This window comes from Taeniopygia guttata, chromosome 2 (assembly GCF_048771995.1).
Source record: "Taeniopygia guttata chromosome 2, bTaeGut7.mat, whole genome shotgun sequence".
In the NCBI taxonomy this organism is placed as follows: domain Eukaryota; kingdom Metazoa; phylum Chordata; class Aves; order Passeriformes; family Estrildidae; genus Taeniopygia; species Taeniopygia guttata.
In genome coordinates, this window is record NC_133026.1 from 79,681,491 (window position 1) to 79,707,526 (window position 26,036).

General features: G+C 39.7%; 1 protein-coding gene and 1 long non-coding RNA gene across 13 annotated transcripts in view; one reads left to right on the forward strand and one right to left on the reverse strand.

Annotated features, from left to right (window-relative positions):
- The window catches only part of CTNND2 (catenin delta 2), a 667,938-nt gene that overhangs the window by 354,365 nt on the left and 287,537 nt on the right, over positions 1-26,036 (forward strand). For all 10 annotated transcript variants that reach the window (XM_072924313.1, XM_072924314.1, XM_072924306.1 and 7 more), the window contains one exon: positions 19,296-19,468. In XM_072924313.1, coding sequence (XP_072780414.1) covers positions 19,296-19,468 — 173 coding nt within the window. The remainder of the gene's footprint in view (positions 1-19,295; positions 19,469-26,036) is intronic.
- Positions 1-26,036, reverse strand: part of LOC121469356 (uncharacterized) — a 47,130-nt gene that overhangs the window by 17,591 nt on the left and 3,503 nt on the right. For all 3 annotated transcript variants that reach the window (XR_012053987.1, XR_005979339.2, XR_012053986.1), the window contains exon 2: positions 6,011-6,136. This is a non-coding gene — a long non-coding RNA (uncharacterized lncRNA). The remainder of the gene's footprint in view (positions 1-6,010; positions 6,137-26,036) is intronic.

Below are 26,036 nucleotides of genomic sequence, written 5' to 3' on the forward strand. Positions count from 1 at the left end.
AGGGGCTCTGTATTGCTAATAGAGATGCTCGCTAATTATCTCTACTGAGTGTGAATCAGCAACTGTGAAAAACCTTAAGTATATAAAACTTCTTTCTTTGGTTAAATGATAGCAGTATGATCACTGGTTCTAAAGTAATTATTATCAGACAAGCAGATTCATAACTGCAGCAAGCTCTCATACAAGCTTCCTGTGGTGGAGCTGACCATGGGACAAGGTTATACACAGCCAAGGGGAGCTCCTGCACTGTCGCCCACCTCTTTCTTTTGTCCCAACTCAGTTTTTTGTTGTGTTCCTCAAACCATGTGCTTCCAGCTACAACTGACAGACAAAAAGTCAGGAAACTTCCAGAATTATGCAAGAAACTGCATCTGACTGGAACCCTGAGCCTGCATCTCCATGGTCCAGTTCCCCATACTGCAGTGATTTCTCGTTATCTCTATGTAGCTCTAGATCTGTCAAGACTATGTCACTCCAGTTTACATCAAACATGTCATAGTTTTGTGGCCTCATAGGGGCATTCAGCCTGTCCTGAGTGTTCTTGGGGATCATCAGCAGAACAACAGTGGTCCATACATCCCCTCAGTCCCCGAGGGAAGCCACATACGGGCTCCTGCTAGTGTCAGTAGACATCAACTACAGAGGGTCCAGGGGTCACCCTGAGGGCACTCAATCCATCTTCCTCCCTGCTCTACATTGCTGTAACACCCAGCTTGACTGGCTGCTCCTTTCTGAAAACATTTCTTCCTTCTGCCATTACCTTTTTCTAACGGGAACTCAAAAGTACTGCTTTTGCATAAACGAAGATAAGTAACTGTCACCTTAAATAGGGTCAGGGGAAAGACCAGATGTGTGAAAGCCAATGTAATCACATATAAGATGCTGGAAACAAGTAATGGAAGGGGGATGGGAATGCAAAGTTAAGTGCAGGACCTGAAATCACTGGGTGAGGAAACATGCAGAGGAACGAAATGTAGCTCAGGACAGAGTTACATCATTAGGGATGTTTCAGAAGATGCAGCAGTACTGGTCAGTGAATGTAGCTCAGGAAAGGTATTTTCATGGCAGAATGGTTTAATCTAGTGAGGAAAGGCATGTGAAAATTAATTTTGTGAGGGCTGAATATGCACTGTGGAGATGAAAAATTAGTATTTCTGACTAGAAATCTTGGAAAAATGCAGAATAAAAGAAGCAAGACATTATTTCCTCTCCTTCTCATCACTGCACCACTGTCTCAACTACTTCAGATCCATTCTTTTTGCTGCCTTGTCAATGCACCTCCTTTTTTGGTTTTGTTTTGTTTTTCTCTTTTTTTCCCATTCACATCATATGTAAGAACAGTTGAAAAGGTGGAAAGCTGCATGGAAGGAAGGAGAGTAAACACAGATATATAGCTGTCTGATTTAAGAAGATTGGTTGCTAAAGACATTTGTCATTAAGGTTTAATAAGATTGCAGTCTGGCCTGCAGATGAGTGGGAAGGATCTTGATGAACTGCCTGAGGCCCCTAGATATCCATCCTCTGTGACAGAGAAGCTGGAGTCCTCTAAGCAGTTGTTGAGACTGAACTACATCTTCCTGATGATTGTAAATTTGTAGTTTATAGATGGGTAGTGTAAGGTAAAAGTGGAACAAGAGGAAAAGTTGGTTCTATATTTCTTTACCTTCTATTAGTTTCTCTGTCCCCCTATTCCTGTGGGTCATTAGCATGCCACATTAGAGGATTGACATGCAACTGTCATCAAAACAATTTCTGAGACAATTAGCTGAAGCTGAGTCTTTACAGAATACACTGCATCCTTGCAGGCTACAGTGGTGGAGACAGGCAGTGGTTTTTCCTTCTGTCATGGCATTAGCAAAAGGAGGGTTAGAAGACTTCTAAGATTACTGAGCAAATCCATTGGCACTTTCTACCTAACTTAAACCACAGGCTCAAATATCTGCTAATAAAGAAGTCTCTAATTTTAATTTATCTATTCTTAAATCTTCCAAGCTTTTTCCTTTGCTTCATCCGCCACAAAATGACCATAGGACTGGTCTTTAAAGGATTATGGGGCAGATTTATGAAACTTTCAGTGTTTATATTTCTAACTGAAACAGAATAATTTCATTATTTTTCACTTGCTTCATCACTTAATTTGGCAACCTTCCTTGTTTGCTCTCTAAATCAACAGCACAGACTGTAGGAACAGAGCTCTCATTGACATGGATCAGAAATAGTTCTCCCAATTGTCTTGATAATTTTTAATTTCAGTTTTTTATTTTTAGAACAAAGGTTTCTATTAGGATTGTAGTTATTCCCACACAACACTTCCAGTACTCCAGATTTTTGGAGATTTTTTTTCCCCCCACATTTGCTGGATACATATTTTTATTTATATCTGTGACCCTGTTGTCCTGGTGCTCAGGATTAATTGCAGAATTCAGAGCACTGATAAAGGAATAAATACAATGGAGATTTAATAACATCATCTTCTCAGCTAAGTCCATTTTGTAATGCATTTCACAGATGCTACATATTGACAGAAATGCAGGCAGTTAAGAGTGTCCAAGTTCTTCTGGGGAAGAAAAATAATGGTTTACCACTCTGCTCTCAATCCCAGAATATATCAACTCTTTCAGTAATTTGAAACTATTTGCCCCAAATGTAGCACAAATAGATAGCAGTATCATTTAGATGCTGGGATTTTTTCCCTCTGAAGACTTATGTTACAAGAATATTTTACCACATGAAATTATATACAGATGTCACATTAGACAGATGTGGATTTCACTTAAAACCCCGGTCTAATTATGAGGCTTGAAAGGTAGGCTAAACTCTTATTTTATTCTCTTAATTCACTTTTGTTTCAGCAATTTTTTTGTAATAAGAGAGATCTTCCTTACCCAGTGGGAAAGCAGATATCTCAGCTTGAAAAAAGCACTCCTTATTCAACCTGTATGATTTTCAACTTTTATCATAGCTGATTTTATCATAGATAGCGAAAATATATTGAAACAAATAGGCACTATTTACACAATGAATTTGTAAAAGTATGTCTGTTTATGTGCTTTCCATCCCATAGGTCTTGCTTTGTGAAATTGCCACCTGTCAGATGGCTGGACATGCTCAATGAGATGAAATTTGGCAACAGTGGACATCACAATTTTTTGACAGATGAAGTTATTTCCATTTCATTCTCCGCTCTGAGAGCCAGGGCTGTCCACCTTAGTCATTCTTTGTGCACACAACAGAGGTGTTCTTTTGGGATCTCCTGGTAAACATACACACTAATAAAATCATGTGCTCTTTGAGTATGTTTCCAAGCTGAAAAAGCCCTAGGAAGTGTACATGCCCCTCCTCCTTTTCAGGATCAGAGTCTTTAGAGTAGAAGCAGCATAAGTGCCTAACACAGGGTATCTTTCTGTCTGCTGCATTAATGCAAACCCAGCAGTGTCTGACTCAACAGTTCATAGCTCCAGATAAATCTCTCAGAGTATGAAGTCTGAGGAAATTTTGATTTATTGTGGAAACTTTAGTCAGTATCATAATAAATTTAGGATAAATATTTATGGTTGGATAGTTTGGGCGCCTCTCTTTACGCCATTAATCTTTTCTAAAACAAGCCTTTGGCCAATCTTCACTTCAAAACTTTGGGGTTTTGAAGTCATCTTTGCCCAGTTTGTAGTTGAGTAAATCTCTGAAAGGGGGACACCATTTTTCAAAGGGTGATTTCACAGTTGTTCATGGTATGTTCTCACATAGAAAGTTAGAAAGGAATTGTCTCAACTGCAAGTCAAATTCAACCTTTTGAAGTAGTTGTTAAATATGTAGATTTCTTAGAAATGGGGATGTTTCCTTTACCCATCTCCTCTTTCTGTCCTAGACACCCTAAGTGTGAGCATTAAATAACTATTAAGGCATTTAACATTGTAATAAACACTGGCTTATCACAAACAGAGACCTGCTTTCCAGGGGCAATTCTCAGCAGGAGAAGAAAGTCTTTACAAAATAGCTGACCATGAAAAGCTTCTGTAGATTCATTGCTACACCCCACTAAGACATTAGAATTTGATGAAATGAAGCTGGCTCTAGTGCTGCTGAGAGCTGGCTCTTACATCTCAGCCTAAGTGCTTACAGCCAGTGCTGCCTCAGGAAATGTTCCATCAGCACTAAGCATCCTAAGCTTGGACTCTATTGTTTTCATTCTCTGTCACAGGCAGAGCTCAAAGGCATTGAGGATAGCACCAGAAGAAGAGATATAGCTCAAACACTGTCATGCAGTACTCCATCACCTATTCCCTTCTGGGTATCATGATGGTATAACAGGCACATCTTTGTTCCTGACATATCACATCTTGGTAAATTCATGTCAGTGTTCTTACTTTAAGAGCAAGAGTGAAGTTTTCCTTTTTGGCTCCTTCCCTTATGCAGGCCGGAGGAGACCAAACTTAGGAGCAGAGTCACAGTATGGGCTTTCACCACCAGGATTCCTGACAGACTTTGGTATCTACTTCAGGATGGACTCAGGTCCAGCTGATCTTGTTTCTCTTTGGTTTGCTGCCCGTCTTCAAGTTCATGTGTGGTTGTTGCAAGCAGGAAGCCTGGTGAAGGCTGAATGAATCATCAGTGTTCAGGGAAGCAGTTTATGCTTTCCCAGGTTTCCTCAGAGGTGGCACAGAAGATGCTCTGGGCACCCTCCTGTGCAGGGCTCCAATCATCTCAATTCTTCTGCAGCCTTCTGTAGATTGGTAGATGCCTGGATGAGTTTATAGGCTTCTAGGGGGAAAGCACTAGAAGCCACTGGCAAAAGTGCTGTTCAAAACTGATAGCCCAGTACATGCCCTTATTTTTGTACTTAAACTTCTGTAGGCTGCCTCTTGCAATTTTCTCTCCTCAGGAAGTTCTCCAGCTTGAGACACTCACACCATTTTAACGTCCAGCCTTCTCCCTTCCTATGCTGTCTTGCCTTTCTTTAGTGCACTTTCTTTCCCTAAACCACCCATTTCTGTTTTACCACATCCTTTTCTTTTGTGTCCTTTCTTGTTTCAATTCCCATATTTTATTTTATCTTCTTCCTTTATCTTTTTTTTTATCTATTTTTTCACATGGCATGCAATAAAGCCTCAGTGCTTGTCCCCAAAACAGATGATCATTCATCCTCAGAGACAAAAAAATAATCCATCAAAACCCACACATATTTTCTGTGTATAAGTGACCTTGCTGTCCTGAGTTTTCACATGTTTTACCATTAACTAACTGGAAGTAAACCCAGAATGTGCATTGTTGTGTCATGTTGGTAGTCCTGAGGTAACACTATGAGAACATTGCAACTAATGAATTTCTAATTTCCCTCAATTTCTGCACAGCAGCCTACATGCTGAATTTTTATTTCAATGTGGTGTGACCTGTAACATGGATTTTCATGGAGTTTACTATATCTGTAAGATGCAACATATGTTTATATATAAATTCCATACTGATACCACAATATTACTTCATACATCTGAACTTGTCCTGTGATGAATTTGATTTTGGTATCTAGTGTCATTTAATGCTGTGCAGCTGACTCGAAATCCATGGCTAAGGAAAACAACCACTCACAATCCAGCTTTAGTACTGTAGTACAAAATAATGAAAAAAAAAAAAAAAAAAAGAGCAGTAACAGCAGGTAAAACATACGTGGAGGGGGGAAATGGAAAGATGAGAGTCGAGACCAGGACAGCAGGAACAATTAGTAGCAACACCAAAGATGGATAGGAGGTAATGATCAGTTTATAATGCTTAGTCTGTGTCAAACACAAATCCTCTACAAGCAACCAGGTGCTCCCTCATCCACTGCAGGAAGCAGCTACTGAAATGCCTTAGGAAATGACAGTGACTTATAGTAGCATCTGTAGGAGCAGAACAAAGGAAGGCTTTTGGCATCTGAACCTACAGCGCAAAAGAACATCAGTAAATATTGTGCCTATGGTACGGGCCAGGAAACAAATGCACCCACATCCCCACAAGAGACTGATAAACCACTCACCCTACTCCTGCCTCAGTGGCAATGCCAGTGCCTGCACACTCCGCACAGTCACGAGTGCCAGGAGCCACAGAATTCTGGGATCTGCTGATGCCAGCTTGTGGGCATAAGCATTGTGGAGATGCAGCCCTGGAAAAAGAGGTGGTTGGCTTGTTAGCCTATGTAAAATGATGTATGTGGAAGATAAAACTTTGGCAGGTATGGATTTGGGTTTGATTTCTGTTGTGCTACATGCAGTTTACACAGCTCTCAATCAAGTAGGATTTTTGTGACTTCTGTGGTAATGTAGATTAGAGAGCTGCTTCCATTTTTTCCATTCTGGCCTTATAGATGGAGAAATGCATTTTCTCAGGACAGTGTGAGAGCAGAGAGTGATGCACATTTGTGTGGACAAGAGAAAGAAAGCAGAAGGGTATAGTTTCTTGTTTATGGCAGAGGAGGTTTTGACAGATTTGAAAAAGATTGTAATAAAATTTTGACATTTTTGACTTACTTTTTAATTGACTTTTGAGGCAGAGCTAAACACATTCTGAATTGCCTCACCTCCGAGACCAAATAGTCATTTTCTTTTGTGGACAGAAAAGATTCAGGATTTAGGCCTGTCAAAGGTCTGGAAAAAATGGAGTTCTGCTTTGCACAAGAAGAGGAAACCTGTTTTGTGCTAGTAGTTAAGTTCATTGAACAACATAATAGTGTAATAGATCTGCTGATAACTTTTGTATTAGATCCATATATCTGTGAGGGGTTTTTTAGGCTTTTATAATCAGAAGCTGTTGGGCACTTTTTTTTTTCAGCAGTCTAATTTAGGTCTATCAGACGAGATTTGTCTGTTCATTTTCTTTTCAGATAATGCATTCAGCTTCCATGTGCATCATGTTTGTGTGATATCTATAAACATCTGATTTTATTTCCTAGTAATAAAAAGGGAACACATTAGTTTAGTACTATTGATAGCAATTTTAGGCCGTGCTAGGCACAGAGGGTGACTAGAAACACTTGATGCTTGCAGCTGGTTTTCACAGGTAGAAAACACTTCAAAAAATTAAGATTTAATAATGCAAAATATGGTCAGCTCTTTTTTTCCTGTAAACAAAGCCCACACACCATTTTAAATGTAGTTATTCCTTTAAAAATGGGAGACTGATAATGAAAACACAAATTTAAAAATTGCAATTTTTAATACCAAAACCCAGCGTTTCTCAAATGGAAACATGGCAGTTCCTGCCGACTTGGAGTTTCCTGTCTGTGTTGCAACATGCAGTGGCTCCTCCTGTACACAAATTTCTCATTCTGGTCACATTCCAAATGTATCTAATCCCATTAAGGAGCCCCACTCAAGTATTGTTCTGTGGTTCCACAGTGATATTTTAATACAGAGCAAGCTTCTGTTACAGTGAAGTGTTCCACCACTCCTAGTGTTGCAAAGTTTCACAGAAGCAGCATCGAAAGGCTTGAGGACACTATTTTTCCTCTTTGTGTTTTTTTTAATGCAGAAATGTAATTTAGTTATCCTTGCTGCCCAACTTGTTCTTGTATTATTTATCTATTGCTCAAATAAAGCTCATTGTCCTAATGGCCAATGCTAAATTATCTTTTTCAGAGACTACCTGATTTCTATACCTGCAGGGATTAGCAAATAATTTCATAAAATATGATTAATCTTCTACCAAAAAAAGTTGTTTTAATCTTGGGGTCAATAAAAAACTTGTGTAAGTAGGGTTATCCTTGGTTTTAAACTCAGTTGAGGATAGATTTTTATTAAAAAACCAAACCAAGCAAACAGAAGAAAAACAAAGACAAGGCCAGCTTCTGTATTCTGAGCTTAAATATGTACAGATCTATTCTTGCTCAGTGCATGTATTTCAGTCCTGATCTGCAGCATCTTCAAGAATTTCTCTCATTAGTAACGGAAATCCAGATATTTCCTGCTGTCAAACATTACCTAGTATTTCTGATGAAAGAAGATCTGTCTGGTTTTACATTTCATACAAATATCTGAAGTAATGCTGTGCATGATATGATATAAAAAGCAAAATACACACTATCTGAAGTTACCCTGTCATGTCAGGATTACTTAAGCTTTGCTATGTTACATTATTCTACGAGGTTTAAAAAAAAAAATAAATCTTCCAGGAATCAAAAAAGAAATATTTACTGTTATGATCGAATGCAACTTTTTTTTTTCTTATGCCCTTCAAGTCCTATACTTTTCTACTACTTCTTATGGACATTTGTGGTGCTTTGCTATCCCTTGGAGTAGAGATATATTATTTCAAATCCTAGAAGATGCCTCTCTTTTCTTCTTAAAATATTGGCAGAAGTGTTACCTTGTGTATAAAGCATAAGATAATCAGAATCTAATGAAACTAGTTTCTATTTCCAGTTCACTTACTGTTGAAATAAAGTGTTTTTCATCTTTCTTTCCAATAGTAATTAGGTCAGGAGGGGAGTTATAAGGGATAAAGTTGTATTATTCACTTATATAATGGTATCAACCTAGTTCTTTGCATCATTTCTCCACATATATATATATATATATATATATATATAATTTATAGAATTCTTTGATGAAAATGAACTTCATACTTGTAAACTCATTCCACAAAATCCTATTTTCCAGTACCTAAGAATATGTTCTATAGCAGTACTAAAGACCCTTTCAGTATTTGTAGGTAGAACATAGCCCTCTTAATGCTGGTAGAGCATTGCATTGCATATAAATTACTTTCCTTTTTTGTGAAACAAGTTTGTTTTCAGTGTACCCATTTAAGATTTGCTGCCTCTCATCTAAAGAGATGTGTTTGGTTCATAGCAAGGGAGCTGCTTGTGATTAAGCATTTAAAGTATTACCATTTAGTTCTTCATTTTAAGCATGCAGATGGTGTCCCTGCTTTTGCTGCCTTTTTTGGCCTTCAACTTTCATCATTTCTAGGGTATTGAATTCCTTTGCTATGTTACAGCCTTGGCATTTTTTCTTGTAATATAAAGCTACTGATCTATTTAATATTTAATATCTCCTAGAAGGTAGATGTTGAAATATTTTCCTAGACCTATTCTAGTTCTAGTCTAGGATTTGGAGGGAGAATGGATGTCATGGTTATTACTGTTGTTATAGGAGATCTGCTTGTTAGCTTCTCTTTGAGGTCAGACTAAGAGGTGCCTTGGAAACCCTTCTTTTCCTACAGAATTTGTATGACCAATTGCAGCTGACAAGTTGTGTTTTCAGCTGCAGATCTTAAGTTTTGCCTTGGTTTAATCTCTCCCTTTTCTAATTAAGAAAATGTCTTTTTATGATTGCCACAAAGTTCCATCATCTAGTTCCCAAGGACTTTCCTTATTGCCCCGTGCCTCTGCATTTCTCACAACTTTCCTGGAGACCAGAAAATGAAGGTGGTCTGTACCTATGTGGCATTGTGGCTGCTTTTTGCGGCCCTCTGTGGTACTTGCAGAGCCTCCCTTCTGCTCACTCAACTCCTCTGCTTTCCAAAACCATCCTAAATCATCTTGGCAAGAGACGAAGAGTTTCTCAAAGAATGTTTCAGATGACCTCAAAAATAGCATATAGTGCAATGGAGGGGGTTAAAACAGACAAATAAGTGTTCCTTACCCTTCTGATTTGGAAGGAAAGTTTACTCCTCATTCCAGATGGAGTAGTTTAATTCTGGGAGCAGGACTTAGAAAACAGGATGTATGAGTGAGATGACAAAGAATTTGGTATCACCAGGAATAGGTCTGTCCACCTTGTCATCAACTATAATCACTTCTTCTCTAATGTCAGATACTGTGGAAGGACACCAGCAGGTTACCATCAGAAGCTCTCTCTTGTTATGCTGTTCTTTTTAAATTATCCATTCCTTTGCAAAACTGGGCAACAAATAGAACTCGGGTTTAGGAAGGGTTGGCAACTGCTCACTCGGAGTACAGACACTTTAATGAACTAACAAAAAAGTAGGTTGTAGGGTAGGAATTGATATTTTGCATTCAACCTAAATGACCTGGGAGGCAGAAGAAACAAGTAAGTGATGACTTTTTGGTATTTGAGATCTTTAATTAGGCATATACTAACAGTTAGGAATTGGCTCCTCTTGATGGGATGTGAGGCACCTCAACCTATTAACTCCGTAAATGAATGTTTAAAGGACATTAAAGGAGTTTTGCCAGTGTTTTTCTTTCAGCTGTTATCCAAATGAGCAAAGCAGGTTGAAGAATGTGTGAAGTGATTAATTACACTAATTAAAAACACTTTATTTACACTTACTCTATAATTTATCATTACTACTTTTGTCAGTTGATCGAAGGTGAGTGAAGTGTTGTTTATAATTGGTATGGGAGCTAATTAAATGGTCGTTCGAGCACGTTTTGGTCTATTTCCTTTGTCAATTAGAACTGGCATCATAATAGATGACTGACCAAAGGGAGATGTATAGCGCAATAGTAGTGCTACACTTTACTACTTACTTGGAGAAGCAAATGGGAAGCCAACTGACTTAAAATCTCAAGAAGAAAAAAACCCTTCTCCTTTCACTTGCCTGCTATTTTTGTTTGTAACTTCATATGAAAAACTCAGATAACAAACATGCAATTACCTCATGGAGGGTGATTAGGTAGATGTTTCTGTTGTTTGAACTGTAATTATTTTAGCCAATTCAAAGGTAATTATTGCATAGATTTGGAATACTGAATTAATCATACCATTATTTTGCAATAATATAGCACTGTACGTAACTTGTCATTATCTGATATTTATTTTCTAATGGAACAGCTACCAGATAATGTATAATTAAATACTTGTTCCACACTAAATTCTACTCTGTAGTGTAATACATGAATCCTGTTTCGTAAATCAGCCTTTTTATTTGTTTTGTTTGTTTGTTTTGGAGATTGACCATACTATTGCTATAGTATTATCTTGAATTGTTAGATACTGTGAAGCTAAAATGTTTCAAGTATTCCCTAAGATACTGTGGTCTAAGGATTAGGAAACAGGAGCAACTTTTCAGATGTTTGACAGGCAGACACTAGGGATATTGTCAGTGATATCCCCAAGAGAGCAATTTCTGTTGTTTCTTTTTGGGAGTTCCTCCTTTACAAGAAATCCACATTCATCTGACCTATATAGCTTTGTGACACAGGAATGGTGCTACAATGTGAGACAGAAAAACTATAAAGATCTGTGAGTATGTAATAGAGTTAATCCACACTCCTGCAATCTTAACTTACTCTCCTGTAGTTTAAATATGTATCACAAATACTGATTGTACTTAAATCTTACCAGACTTTTCCTTGGGAAACTGTCCTTAAGAAAAAAGGGGTCCCTGGACTCAGGGGGAAAAGGAGAGTTTATGACCTTTGGAAGAAGGGGTAGGCAACTCAGGAAGACTACAAAGATGTCATTTGGTCATGCAGAGAGAAAATGAGAAAGGCAAAAGCTCAGCTAGAACTCAATCTGTTAACTGCTGTGAAAGATAATAAAATTTGGTTTTATGAATACATTAAAAAAAAAGGGGGGCCAAGGAAAATCTCCATCTATTATTGGATTTGGGCGGGATGGGGAACTTTGCCACCAAGAATGAGGAAAAGGCTGAGGTATTTAATGCCTTCTTTGCCTGAGTCCTTATCAGAAAGACCAGTTATCCTCAGGAAAACCAGATCCCTGAGCTGGTAGACAGGCATGGGGAGCAGAACAGACCTCCTGCAATGCAGGAGGAAGTTTGGAGTGACCTATTGTGCCACTCAGACATTCACAAGTCTATGTGGGGCAGGATAGGATTCACCAGAGGGTGTTGAGGGAGCTGGCAGAAGAGCTCACCAAGTCACTCTCCATCATTTACCATCAGTTATCATGATGGTTGACCAGGGAGGTCCCAGACAACAGCAGGTTGGCAGATGTGATACCACTCTACAAGAAGTGCTGGAAGGAGGAACTGCAGGGCTATCAGCCCAACCTTGGTGCTGGGGAAGATTATGGATCAGATTATCCTGAGTGTGATCACACAGCACATACTGGACAATCAGGGGATCAAGCCCAGCTGCCACAGGTTTAGGAAAGGCAAGTCCTGTTCATCGCCCTGATTTCCTCCTATGGCCATGGGACTTACCTTGAGAATGAGGGAAGGACTGAGGATTTAATCTACCTGGACTTCAGTAAAACTTTTGATACACTCTCCAGGAAGAACTGGCAGCCTATGGCTTGGACTGGTGCACTCTTCCCTGGGTTAAAAACTGGAATGATGGCCAGACCCAGAGTAGTGGTGAATGTTGCTGCATCCAGTTGGTGGCCAGTCAGTTGTGGCCAGAGCTGGAGCCAGTCCTATTTAATATCTTTATCAACAATCTGGACAAGGGGATGGAGTGCACTCTCAGCAAGTTCATGGTTGACAATTTTGGCAGGAGTTTTAATTTCCTAGAGAGTATGCAGGCTCTACAGAGGGATCTGGACAGGCAGGATCAATGGGCCAAGGCCAGCTAGATGAGGTCCAACAGGGTGAAGTGCCCTGCACTTTGGCCACAACAGCCTCATGCAGCTCTGCAGGCTGGGGAAAGAGTGGCTGGAAAGTTGCCAGTGGAAAAGGACGTGGAGCGGCTGGTTGACAGCTGGCTGAACATGATTTAGGAGTGTGTCCAGGTGGCCAAGGGCATCCTGGCCTAGACCAACAATAGTGTGGCCATCAGGACCAGGGCAGTGATTGCCATCCTGTACTCAACTCTGGTGAGGCCGCATCTCTAATCATGTGTCCAGTTTTGGATCTCTCAATGCAAGAAAGACCTTGAGGTGCAGGAGCAGGTCCAGAGAAGGGCAGCAGAGCTGGTGAAGAGTCTCGAGCACAAGTCCTGTGAGAAGCAGCTGAAGGAGCTGGGGTTGTGTAGCCTGGAGAAAGAGAGGCTCAGGGGAGACCTCATTGCTCTCTACCACTGCCAGAAAGGAGACTGTAGCTGGGTGGAGGTTGGTCTCTTCTCCCAGGCAACCACCAACAGGACAAGAGGAAATGGCCTCAAGCTGCACCAGGTGAGGTTCAGGTTGGACACTGGGAAATTTTTTTTCACTGAAGGGGTGGTTAAGCTGGAAGAAGCTTCCCAGGGAGGTATTGGAGTCAAGATCCCTGGAAGCGTTCAAGAAATTACTGGAAATGGCATTTAGTGCTGTGGTTTAGTTGACAAAGTGGTGTTCAGTCAAAGGTTGGACTCGATGATCCTGGAGGTCTTTTTCAACCTTAACAATTCTATGATTCCATCATGTGTTTGTTTTTGAAACCTCACTTTTGATCTGGTAGTGTTACAAGTATTACAGATTTAATAGGATGAGCTTCATTGCCCCTCATCTCTAATCAGTGTCAGTGTACCGAAACAGTCTCTCAGCACTTAGAAAATTGCTTCTCTTCTGACATTGATAAGCTCCTTGGAGCCCAGGTTCCTACTGGTTTTCTGCTTGTGAGACACTCTATTGCTTAAGACCACCATGGGCAATGGGAATCCATTCAGGTGAGCTCTGCTACTTGTGTGGTCACTAGACCAGTTCTTACCCTCAGGTGGAAGGGAAGAAAACATTTGATGACTCACCAGCTCTGACTCCCAAACAAAATTCGTGTCTTTTCAACTACTGTTGGTGCTGATGCCTATTTTTTGTAATCTCTCAATAAAGCCTCAGTCAGCATTAATGCCTTTTCATTGAATCAAAATTCAATGTGTTGATGCACTTTGTTCTTTGTTGGTTTTGGTTTGATTTGATTTTTTTAGCTAGAAGAGTATAAGTAGGTACTGGGAAGTATCTTACTATTCTGCTTGCTTGTAAACACTTGCCATTCAAGAATAAGTTATTAAAAATAGAAATTAAAAATTGAATTTTTAGGTTGTGGTATTGTTTCCTAGGTTTGATTTTTGGGATTTTTTTACACTGAATGATGTAACAAGGAAGAGGATATGGTCTGAAGAGAGCAGAAATTATATGCAAAATATTTTATTTTCAAAGAAAATATTGCTCTTGAAAATTAAAAAGACAAATGTTTTCATAATATAATTTTTTCCTCACTTTTGACCCAGTCATGAATTATAATAGTAGCCTGGATTCTTTGCATCATGTTGCTTCCCGTAATCAACTCTTACTGTGAGGTCCTTGAATTAATATTAGTCTCATAATTTAAGACCACTCACTTCCTTAGTTTGGTTTTTAAATAGCTACACCACATCTTATTGCAACATTGTGCATTGTATTTTCAGAAGGAGAAGCAGTGGCCCTGAAGGAATCCTGCCAGGGCAGATCCCTGCCCTCCCAGGCCAGGGGGCACAGCACAGCCCCAGCTGTGCCATGGGGCTCACCCTACAACCCTGGCCTCCTGCTTCCCTCAGTTCCCCCTTGGCAGAAGCAGGCAGATGCTGTGGAAACTCTCCTCTGCTGTGGCTTGTCTGGAGCCTGGAGCTCACCAGCTTACACTGATGCCACATGCAGTGCCAAGAACCAAGCTGGTCAGTGCAATGGCAGACTATTTAGTCAAATGCAGTGTGACAGGAAGACGGCAAGTGTGTGCTTCAGTGCTGCTCTGTTTAGTAAGAGAGCACTGTTTCTGCTCCTCTTCCCCATTTGGCTTGAAGTGTGCAAGGTACTCTCAGGCACCATATGTCTTAAGCTAGTAAGTCTTGAAATACAAAAAAATAATAGTCATATAATAACCAGAATAACTGGCAGTAGGAGGGGTGGGTAATATAAACTAAGAGAAAGGCCTTCACAGAAAGCCCTCTCTCCTCACTGCCTGAATGGGAGAGACATTTTCCTCCAACCCGGTCAATGCCTGCCAGCACCTGGGCCTCCAAACCACAGAAGAAATTCCTGTTTCCCTTCTCGGATTCCTAGAAAAGTCCTCTGCTTTCCATCACCTCTGAAGTTTCTTTGTGGGTTGGCTCCTTGATTTAAGCATATCCTCCATCTACATCTGTTCTCTTTTTGCCTGGTCTTCTCTGCTCCAGCAGCCTTCCCCCACTTAAGTGCACTTTGTGTCCCAAGCAAGACACCACCCTCTCCCTCTCCTTCCAGCTCCTTTCTGAGCTGGGTTACAGAGGCCAAAGTGAGCAACACAGGGAGGCTTGCTCAGTGCTCTGCTCAAGGTTAAGAGGAAGCGGAAGGTATTGTGTGCAGTATCTATTCTCCAAACTGGAGACAAATTAAGGAGTTGATTGCTCTACCCTGCTCCATCATTTGAAGTCAGTCCACAGAGGTGTCTCTTGCAGTATGATGGCTCTGACTCAATTTCCTGAATTTTCACTCTTACCTCTACTATTTTAATAAAGGAAGAGAATGGCACAAACTGAATGAGTAAAAAATGGGTACTATCAACCCGGAATAATCCAACATCAATATTCTTTCACAGGAATTTATTTTAATGTGGTGGTGAAAGCGTAAGGGAGAACAGGTATTTATATCTTCCACATACCCTCAAATAGAAACCAAAAATTTTAAAGTGATACTACAGATCATCGATATCTGCTACACTAAATCTTATGAACCCTGAAGTGTTCATTTTAAATGGAACAATTGCAGTAATTATATCTCATTAAGGGAACTGCTAAGTCTGAATTGTGCTAGCAGTTAACTAGTGATTTCCAGTGCATAGCTGAAAATAGAGAATTTCCAGCTTCCTTAACTCTTCTGAAAGCAAATGAAAAACAGTTGGATCAACAGAGTTTAAATTCTAGCCTGGAAGAAATACTAGATTATTGTCAAGAGCCATCAGTGTACAGGACACAAACTCCTCTTCTGAGTGAACTGCAGGCTCTTTAGAAGGTTTGGTTTTACCTTCAGATTGAAATCTCAAGAATGTCAATGAGAAAAGCAATCCATCTTTTCCCTATCAGACAAGGCGGGACTGCTTGTAGTCCCTGAAAAAACGAACTCGTGTTTTTTCATGGTCACTTTGATCTCAAATGTATCTTCTAGTTTGTATGCTTGATTTAGGGCTTTGCTGTTTACTCTATTCTACACTTGCTTGGGCTTATTTAAAATTCTAGGCTTATATAAAATATCTGTCTCTCTGAAATTACTTTGTAATTATTGAAATATATATATGTTTTAATTGTTAATTACTGTTTGTTAAGGTAAAAAATAAAAATTGCTAAATAAAACTAGTATTTTAGTGAACTTCAAACTATGCGTGCCAAACCTTTTACATTCTTTTTTTCAAGGGGTTGGATAAGTTTCTTTAAGTGCATGGAAGTTTAAATGGTGAAGGAAACCCATGTATTTGTTTTTAGCTGGCAATGTAAATCCCCTAGTGAGCCACAGTAATATGAAAGCAGCACTTGAAAGCCAGATGCAATGAAAATTTAAGCATATTGCATTCATAGCATGTGATAGTTTAATCATTATTTAAGCTTTAGAAATGTCACAGCATAATTACTTTCAGAATGAGTACAAACACTTTCATGCACAAAAATTGCTTTCTTCTTGCAACTTTTGCTTCTCATGGGAAAGTTATGCCTTTGTGAAATTTCTGAACTTGATCTTGTTCATCACTTGATCACAGAAAAATTCTCAGTGAAAATTCAAAATCCAAAAGATTGAAATAAATCCTACAGATATCTTTAGAACTAAGCATGTATTTTCTTTATACTCTTAAAATTAAAAAAAATATTAAAGAAGAAATTTTGCAAAAAAAACCCAGTTAAATGGAAAATGCTAAATAAACCTTATTTGCAGAGCCAGGGAATAGAAAGTACCAATTTATAAGCACCCATAGAGGATTAAGTTCATCTCTCCTATGGATGTGATACATTTTACTGGCCTCACAGCATACATAGAGCACTACCTCCTCCTGTACTTGTACGGAAAATATAGGGACCAGAACTTAAGTTCTAAATTTGTCCTGTATCTCAAAAGTTCTGCTGAATGCAGTTGATTTTGCAGTATAAATTGTGTTGATATGTAAAATAGTGTCAAAATCCCAGTCTATATTTAGATGCAAACACTTCCTTTTTACATAGTCTACTACGATTTGTTTATAATATGAGCAGTTCAGGTTGGATTTGGAAAAGAGCTGTTATGGTTCTGCCATTTCTGAGAAATAGGCTAGAGGAAAAAATACTCTCTGTGTAATTCGGGGGTGGGGTTGTTTGCACATTTTCTAAGTGGAAATCTTTTTGGAACAGCTTTACATCCTCATAGCAAAGATTTAAAGGTCATAAAAACTGCCTTTGTATCAGGAATGTACTGGAAGTTATTTCTGGTAAATTCATTGGAATTTTTCCATTGTGAGTCTGTTTAAAACTGAACTTACCACATGTTCTGTAGGAGCAAAATCACTGTAATCATTTCACATCTCTTAAGGCTTGTGTCACCTGTGCTCTCGTGAGCTTGTTAGTGCTAACCAGAAGATGAACCTGTCATCCCTGTGGAGCCACTGAATGTGCTACAGATGACAGCTGTTGGGTTGAAAGTAACCTATGCAATGGCCAAGGTATAACCCTTTTCCTCCTCTTGTATCTCGCTTCCTGGACCCAGACACTGAAAGAGACTAACACCAGTGAAGACAGAGAGAGGATTAAGTATGTATTCTTTAATGTAGCTCTCTGTGTATCATAGAATCATGGAATGACAGAATGGCTTGGGTCAGAAACAATCTTTAGGATCATGTGGTTCCAAACCCCCAGCTGTGGATTGGGATATTTTCATCTGGACTGGGTTGCTCAGGACTCCATCCCACCTGGCCTTGAGCACTTACAAAGATGGATTATCCACATCTTCTTTGGACAACCTGTGCCATTGTCTCACCGCCACAGGGAAGAATTTTTTTCCTAACAGCTAATTTAAAGCTACTCTGTCAACGTGAAGCCATTGTGCTGCCACTACATGCCTTTATAAAAAGTCTTTCTCCATCTTTCTTGTAGGTTCCCTTCAGATGGTGGAAAGCCACTCTTAGGTCACCCTAAAGCTTTTACTTTTCCAGAATGAAAAGTCCAAATTCTTTTAGCCTTTCATCATAGTAGAGGTGCTCCATCTAACTTAGTGGCCCTCCTCTGGACGTGTTCTAACAGATGTTCTTCCTGTGCTGGGATCTCAGAGCTGGATGCAGCACTGCAGGTGGGGTCTCAGAAGAGCAGAGCAGTGGGGCAGAATCCCCTCCCTCTCCCTGCTGCCTGCGCTGCCTTGGATGCAGCCCAGGACATGTTTGGCTCTCTGGGCTGTGAGTGCACATGGCTGGGTCATGTCCAGCCATTCCAGCACCCCCCAGTCCTTCTGGGCAGGGCTGCTCTGATCTATTCATCCCCCAGCCTGGGTTGATACCACAGTTTACCCTAACCCAGGAGTAGCATCTTGCACTTGGTCTTGTTAAACCTCACGAGATTGCCATTCTTGAATGGCAATCTCATGATTCCCATTGAATTCCCATGCTCCCTGGACTTCTCAAGCTTGTCCAGATCCCTCTGGATGCCATCCCATCCTTCAGATGTGGCAACTGCACCACTCAGCTTGGTGTCACCTGCAAATTTGCTGCAGGTGCACTTGATTCCTGTGTGGGAAAACTGTGAAATTTGCTAGTGCATGTGATAAGCTAAATCACTTGTACGTGAACCTAATGAAGATTAGAACATGTTTCAGTTTCACAGAACTACTAAACAAGGTGGAAAGTATTCATGGTCCTGACATGCCCTTCAGCCTGGCAGGCCCAGTTTAGGCTTGCTGCCTGCACTTGGCTCTCCTGCTGTGCAGTGCTGTGGTGGGGAAGATAAGATAGCTGAAAAATAGTCGTCAAAGATTCACTGAGATCAGGGTGTGTCCTGCATGATGAGAAGAGCAATTAATATTTCAAAGGCTGCCATCCATCCCTACAGGCACCAAAGTATTACATCACTCTGTGTACAGGACAGTGGCAGTAATCAATAGATCTAATGTGCTGGGGGCTTAGGGAGGGACAAGTTAGCACTTCCCTGGCAGAAGAACTGGATATAATTAAGATAAATAAACAAGGCTTATCCTTAAGGGGAAGAAACCCTCATCAACTATTCTGAGTTGAAAAGCAGGACTTCTCTACCAAATAGTATGGTTGGATTTGTTCAGGCATAGAATTGCTTCACCAGTGAAAACCATACACTTCTTGCAAAGAAAGCAATGTGGTCTGTTGCTTGAACATGATGACTGAGTGGTAGGGAAACCAAGTAATGCATGCATTTTTATTGCTGAAAAGTCAAAATCTGAAAATCTGAAGCCAGATACATCTGATAATTTCAAGACTCACTTGACAGATAATACAGCTACACTCTTTCACTGAGGCTTTCTGACTACTCTCAAATCCTGTCCCCACAGGGCCCAGCCTCCTCTCCCAGAGTGCACTCCAGCTCAATTCCAAACCTGAAGGATCCTTCCAGTACTCAGCTAGCTACCACAGCAACCAGACCCTCGCCCTGGGTGAAACAGCATCTGCCCAGCTCCCATCCCGCAGCAGTCAGGCCAGAGGTGCCATCCAGAGCTACAACCAGGTATGTGTCCTAAGCAATCATGGTCTCTCACACCTGAAATTGTGTGGAGTAGCTCCCAGGAAAGAGCTGTTCGGTGCTTCCCCCACCTGAATTTCTGCCTTTACTTTGTGTCTTGTTCAACACACCTGCAGCAGGGTGGAGTTACCATCTTGATTTTTGTAAATTTCTGATGGGTTGACTTGCATAGTAATAAATAATCCTGATTAACAAGGAGATCTACATGCCAGATTAATTCACTTGCTTGCATATATATTTTGGTAGTCACATGTTCAAGCATTTAATTTTCAAAGCAAATTTCTGTGCCTGTGCTGATTAGGAGTCCATCCTAAAGTCTAGAACCTGCCAGCATTTCCACATTACTGAAAGTGTTAAGTGCCAGGAAAAAGAAACAAAGCCAGGCTGACATCAGATGTGAAAGCTGCCTGGGATACCATGCATCACATGGTGCTATGGCCTCATCTCAAGTGTAGGAAGTACGTTTTTAACCACATATTATAGGAATTCGCCTCTACATTTGAAAGATTTTGAAAGATTTTCTCAGATATTCATGAGAATTTGTAAAGCCGTCTACCTGGCTAAAGCATCTCTCCTGGCTCTGACATGTAACCCTCTCACCTTCTGTACTTTTCAATGTGATGTCAAAGCCTCTCAATAAAACGTTAAGCTTCAGTTTAGACAAAAATTTCAAGACGTGTTCATGCCTCTGTACCTAAAAAAAGTCAAACTGGGTTGTGTCGGTCAGCACAGGTTATTTTCTCTGTTTAGATGCTAAACATCCTAGCAAAGCAGATCATCTCAGTGTGATACCAGGACATTTTGCAGTTCAGGATTCTGTGGAATAGAGCAGTTACTTGAATTTCAAAGCCTTAAATTGCTAAGAGATTTCAAGTATTAGAGTCATTGCACAGTTTGTGAGATACTGAGAGACATACAATATTCTATCCTCTCAATTTTCTCAGCAAAGCTCCCTATTCTCTGAGACTGAAAAATGAAATAAAGCACGGTTAAATTAATTTTCAAATTTGGTAGGTACTTTTTTTTATTTTCTTTTTTAAAAGACTCTTTTACACTGAAAAAGACTTCTAAGAACTGAGTCCAAATATTAACCCTGCACTGGCTATCCATGAATCATGTCCCCAACTGCCACATCTGCATGTCTTCTAAAAGCCCTTAGACATGGGGACTTGACAAGCCTTTCATTTAAAAAAATTCTTCCCAATGTCCAAGCTGAACATCACCTGGTGCAGCTTGAGGCCATTTCCTCTTGTCCTGTTGGTGGTTGCCTGGGAGAAGAGACCAACCTCCACCCAGCTACAGTCTCCTTTGTGGCAGTGGTAGAGAGCAATGAGGTCTTCCCTGAGCCTCTCTCCAGGGTACACAACCCCAGCTCCCTCAGCTGCTTCTCACAGGACTTGTGCTCGAGACTCTTCACCAGCTCTGCTGCCCTTCTCTGGACCTGCTCCTGCACCTCAAGGTCTTTCTTGCATTGAGAGATCCAAAACTGGACACATGAATAGAGGTGTGGCCTCACTAGTGCTGAGTACAGGACGATGATCACTGCTCTGGTCCTGCTGGCCACACTATTGCTGGTCCAGGCCAGGATGCCCTTGGTCTTCTTGGCCACCTGGGCACATGCTGGCCCATGTTCAGTTACCTGTATCAGCACCTCCACGTCCTTTTCCACTGGCAACTTTCCAGCCACTCTTTCCCCAGCCTGCAGAACTGCATGAGGCTGTTGTGGCTGAAATGCAGGACCTGGCACTTCAGCTTGTTAGACCTCATCCAGCTGGCCTTGGCCCATTGATCCTGCCTGATCCAGATCTCTCTGCAGAACCTGCCTACCCTCAAGCAGATTAACACTACCAGCCAGCTTGTTTTTTCCTGGAAACTCACTGAGGGTGCACTCCATCCCCTTGTCCAGGTCATTGATAAAGATATTAAACAACACGGATCCCTGGGAAATTCTGCTTGTGGCAGGCCAACCACTTGATGCAACCTTTCACCACCATTCCCTAGGCCTGGTCACCCAGCCAGTTTTTTACCTAGAGAAGAGTGCACCTAGCCATGCCATCGGCTGCCAGTTTCTCCAGGTGAATCTTGTGGAAAATAGCATCATCTGGAATTATGTTTTTTTAAAAGAATCATACCCTGGGAGTTAGCCTGAAAGACTGTGATGCAGTCTTTAAGGAGGCTGGAAAAATAAAATCATAGAAATGGAGCAGATTATGAAAGTAACAGAAACAAAAACAAAGTAGAAGTGATAGGGGAAGGAGAAAAAAAATCTTTTTCTTTTTCTTTTTTTTTTTTTTTTTAAGGGCAGGAAGGAAAATCGTGCAGATTTGTAAGGTTAGAAGTAGATATGTTCTTAATATAAATTCTATTATACTCATCGACAGAAAAAGATGAATATATGGAGGGGGGAAAATTAGTGATCTAGATTTATTTTTCATTGAAATTACACGGATCAGACATTGCTTAGATCTGAGAAGCTCTCATGAACCATCAACTTCAGAGAGAACTAGTTTCCTTCAGAAAGGTAATTAGTAAGTTAGAAAGGCAACATTTCCTAGACTTTGTTTTTCTTGGTATGAGAGGACAGAAAATAGATTTTCTTTTTGCTTTCCTCTACATTGTAGGATAGATATTCCCACAGGAAAATAATTCAGAGAATTTAATCATTTTTTACACCATGATGCTGCAAAGGATGCCTGACAACTTCAGATGAATTAAAATATATTTTGAAAGTACTAACAAACTGCCATGTAAACTATTAATTAATACTATTAGAAGTATATAAAAGGGGTTTTAAAAGAGGTAAACAGGAAGAGGAAACTTCAAAGTCAAATTTTAAAAATTCTGAATATGACAATTGCTGATCCCACAATTACAAAGAAAAGAAAAAGTCAATCCTAAGAATTGTTTTGCTATACCTATTATAATTAAAACAAGCCTCAGGAGCTGAAGCTTCTCAGATTGTGATAATTTCCTTTGGTGTTTGTGTGCAAGGAATTAGCTATCTTTCAACATGAATTATAGTCCAAATGCTTGCAAAAAAAAATGTAAATAGTCCCAAGGCCTGCTGTGACAGCAAGAACAATTTGTGAAAATGCAATTGTATAAAAAAGAGAAACCAATTAGTCTTGGGACTTCCTGTATAGTGTTGTAAAGTGCAATCTAACATTTTTGTCAATTTGGTGGAGTTCATTATAGATCATAGAGTTTTTCCAGTGCTTTGCCTACTTTATAACACATAACTTTTATCTTCTAAATACTATTGGGATAGGATTTCTTAGCACAAACTGCTCCTCTGGCAGGGAATTACTCTGCTTCCTCACTAAAAACTGCTTTTCAAACTCAGTGTCCAACTTAGTGCAACCTTGAGAATGATCATCTTATGATATCAAAGAAGTATAAAGCATAGCATGTACTAAAAAGAGTGGTTTTCTGCATGCTCTGCCATGTGCTTGCAAGGGGACAGGAAAGGAAGTTTACATTCTGGGTGAGGACATGTTTAGCTGTTGGTAATGTTGCAGTCTTTTCAGAGACTATGGCAGCAACACAGGTAAAACCCTACTGTGTATTATCCTGTGCACCTGATGCTTTTGGACTGAATAAGCTGGCAAGGAATTGCAAAACCTTAAAAACAAAAAAGTAAATGGAAATTAATGGTGGTTAAAAAGTCTTGAAAACCCATTTTACAGTTAGTGTTCTAACTTGTCTCCTTTTTCCTATAAACAAGTTATAAGTTTGTCATTCATAAGACCACCACACCTCATTAGCAAATGAGTGCTAGAATGTGTTAAGTTTTTAAGCAGAAACTGTATACTGGCCACAAGGTAACAGGCTGCTTGATGACCTACCCAGACAAAAGTTAAAATAAACATTTCCTTTCTGGTAGGTATTGCCAATGACAATGGCCAGATTCCAAATATAAACATAAGAACTTTTTTTTTAATATAAAGGAAACAAGATGAAATCTTAAGATCGATTACTCTTACTATGGCACTTGGAGAATACACTAGTAGAGATTATGGCAGTGGAAATCTGCAATCTTGCTTTGATTCTAGAATAGGTAATGACTGTAGCATTCACTGCTGCTTTAAAACCAGAGATGGACCATCTCTGGATACTCTGAAAAGATCTCACATAATTCTGTTTGTGGATGTAGAAGACTACAATTACCTACCTTCATCTATATGTATGACCTTTGAGAGCAGGATCAGGTAGGCTGACAAATTTTCTTAAAAGTATTGGAATTTTGGAATGGAACAATGGAAAAAAGTCAGGAGAAAGAGATGGAATAGGCCATATTTGAGGGATTCAGAGGTATAGTCAGGCATCTTGTATTGTAGTAGAGCATTTGAACATAGGTAGCATCTTCTAGTCAGGTCAGGAATTTACAAATTACATTAAAGCAGTCCTGCAGAAGAAAGGCCCTTCTATAGGTCCTGGACAAAGACTGAAGGGTGCATTCCAAGACTAGAGAATGTTATGCAATTTCCATGCCTTCTTCTATCCTTTGTAAAAGCGTTGATTGAGGTGTTAGACCACAGCAGAGTGATGCCTTGAGTGAAGTCTTATAGGAGGTTCTTTGGGCTTACAGGAAAAAAAGTAGCCCTCAACAGACTGGCAAGTGTAGCAGTCTCTGAAAAAGCTCAGAACATCACTGAGACTGAAAGGGAGCTGCACTCGTGGAATGTCTCTAGAAAACCCTAGTCAGGATGAATGAGTTTTCTGCCTAAAGCTACCAGCACACACCAATATTTAAAAGCCAAAGGTGCCTGGAGGGAGGTTTTCTACACAACTTGAAAAATCCTCCCTAAAATCAAGAGAAAGGCTCTCCTAATGGACCACAGTGTACTGTATATGATTATGTTAGTATTCATCAGATGTGATTTGTTTGAGATTCTAAAGGCACAGAGATCCAGAGAACAGAATGAGCTGAAAACTGGTACTGGCATTTACTGCTAAACTAAAGTTCATCCAGACCTAAGATGAGCATGTAGACTTACTCAAACCTCTGGGAGCAATCTCCAAGAATCAATATACTGATTGATGATTAAAAGCCAACCCCAACGTTTCACTTAAAGTTGTCTAGCCATTTTGTAATTCCTTATCCATGAAAAATTTTCTGCAGAATAAAAAAGTCAACACAGTTATTTGCCCCTCTCAATTCTACTCTGTGGAACAGAAATCTTATATTGCAGTTTTTTATTTACTCTTTCTTGGTTAAAGTTCCAATTTAAACTATCAATTGGATTGTAAAAAACCAACCAACCAACCAAACAAACAAACAAAAACCCCCGAAAACAACCAAACAACAACATCAAAAAAATCCCCACACAATAACAACCAACCAACCAAACAAAAAAATCAAAAAAACCCAACCCCCAAACAACTAATTTCCTGGAATTTAGGGCATTAAATATTTGAATGAACAGGCAAACAAGAGTTAGACTGTTCTCCAGTCTCCTATAACCTAACTGGATGTCCCAAATAATTTTCTGTATGAAGCGCTAAGGATACTGTTTTGAATCAGTAGAAAATAATCTTAACAACATTAAATGGGAAAGAAAATATTTTTATAGCTGTGTTAATGTTCTCATGTTTTTTTCATACATTCCTCTTTCTAAAAAGGATATACCAGAATCCATATATTGAATCCAAATAAGCAAGGCTACTTTTCATTGGGATGCCAGGGAAATTAAATCCCAGTTTCTTGGAATAGACATTCATAGGGCTGTAGTAAGAAAGTCCTTGATTTTTATTCACATCTATGAAGTAGCATGATGATAGAGAATATAATTACTGAGATGCAAATTTACTCTTAGTTTATTTGCTTAAACACAGTTTTGTTATCAGGTTGACAAAAATGATGGATAAATGGAAAAAAATAAGGGGAAAATACCATTATATTTTATTTTTTCATATGAAGTATGTCACATTGCAGGGTGAACAATGACGTGTCTTTATGTCTGTCTTAAGCCAGAGACAGGGAGAAACACAATGAAAACCACAATTTGTCTCTGAGGAGATGTCTGGAGAATGTTACTGCACACTTGGCCCTTTGAAAAACCTAAGAACCTCACGGTACATTTAAGACAGGTCTGAGCTTAGTCACATCGTAGAAAATATTGCATGCTAATGTTGTCATTGCAATCTGTTCATCCATAAGTTCTCTCCTTCACACAGAGCAAATGCTTAGCTTTTTAGGACGTGCTATATACTGCATTTTTAATTAAGCATTTAATTATTGTGTCCCACCACTACATCTTGTTCCTGAACACAAATCATCATGAAATGGGATTTTTGAGGTTTTTTTTGAATTAGTGCTTGCAGAATGCCCCCAGCTTTATAGAGATTTATTAGGAATATGGGATAATACTGGTTTACTTTAAATTAATTACTCTAAATCCTTGACACATTAAGCAGTGTAGAAGTAGATTACAAAAAGAAATTTTGTATACATGATGACAGTGCTTGCCTAAAACCCTGAGGATCAGCAGCAAACTCTTAAAGTTACCAGTGCATTACCAGTGCACTGAAGAAGTAACTGGTGCACTGGTAA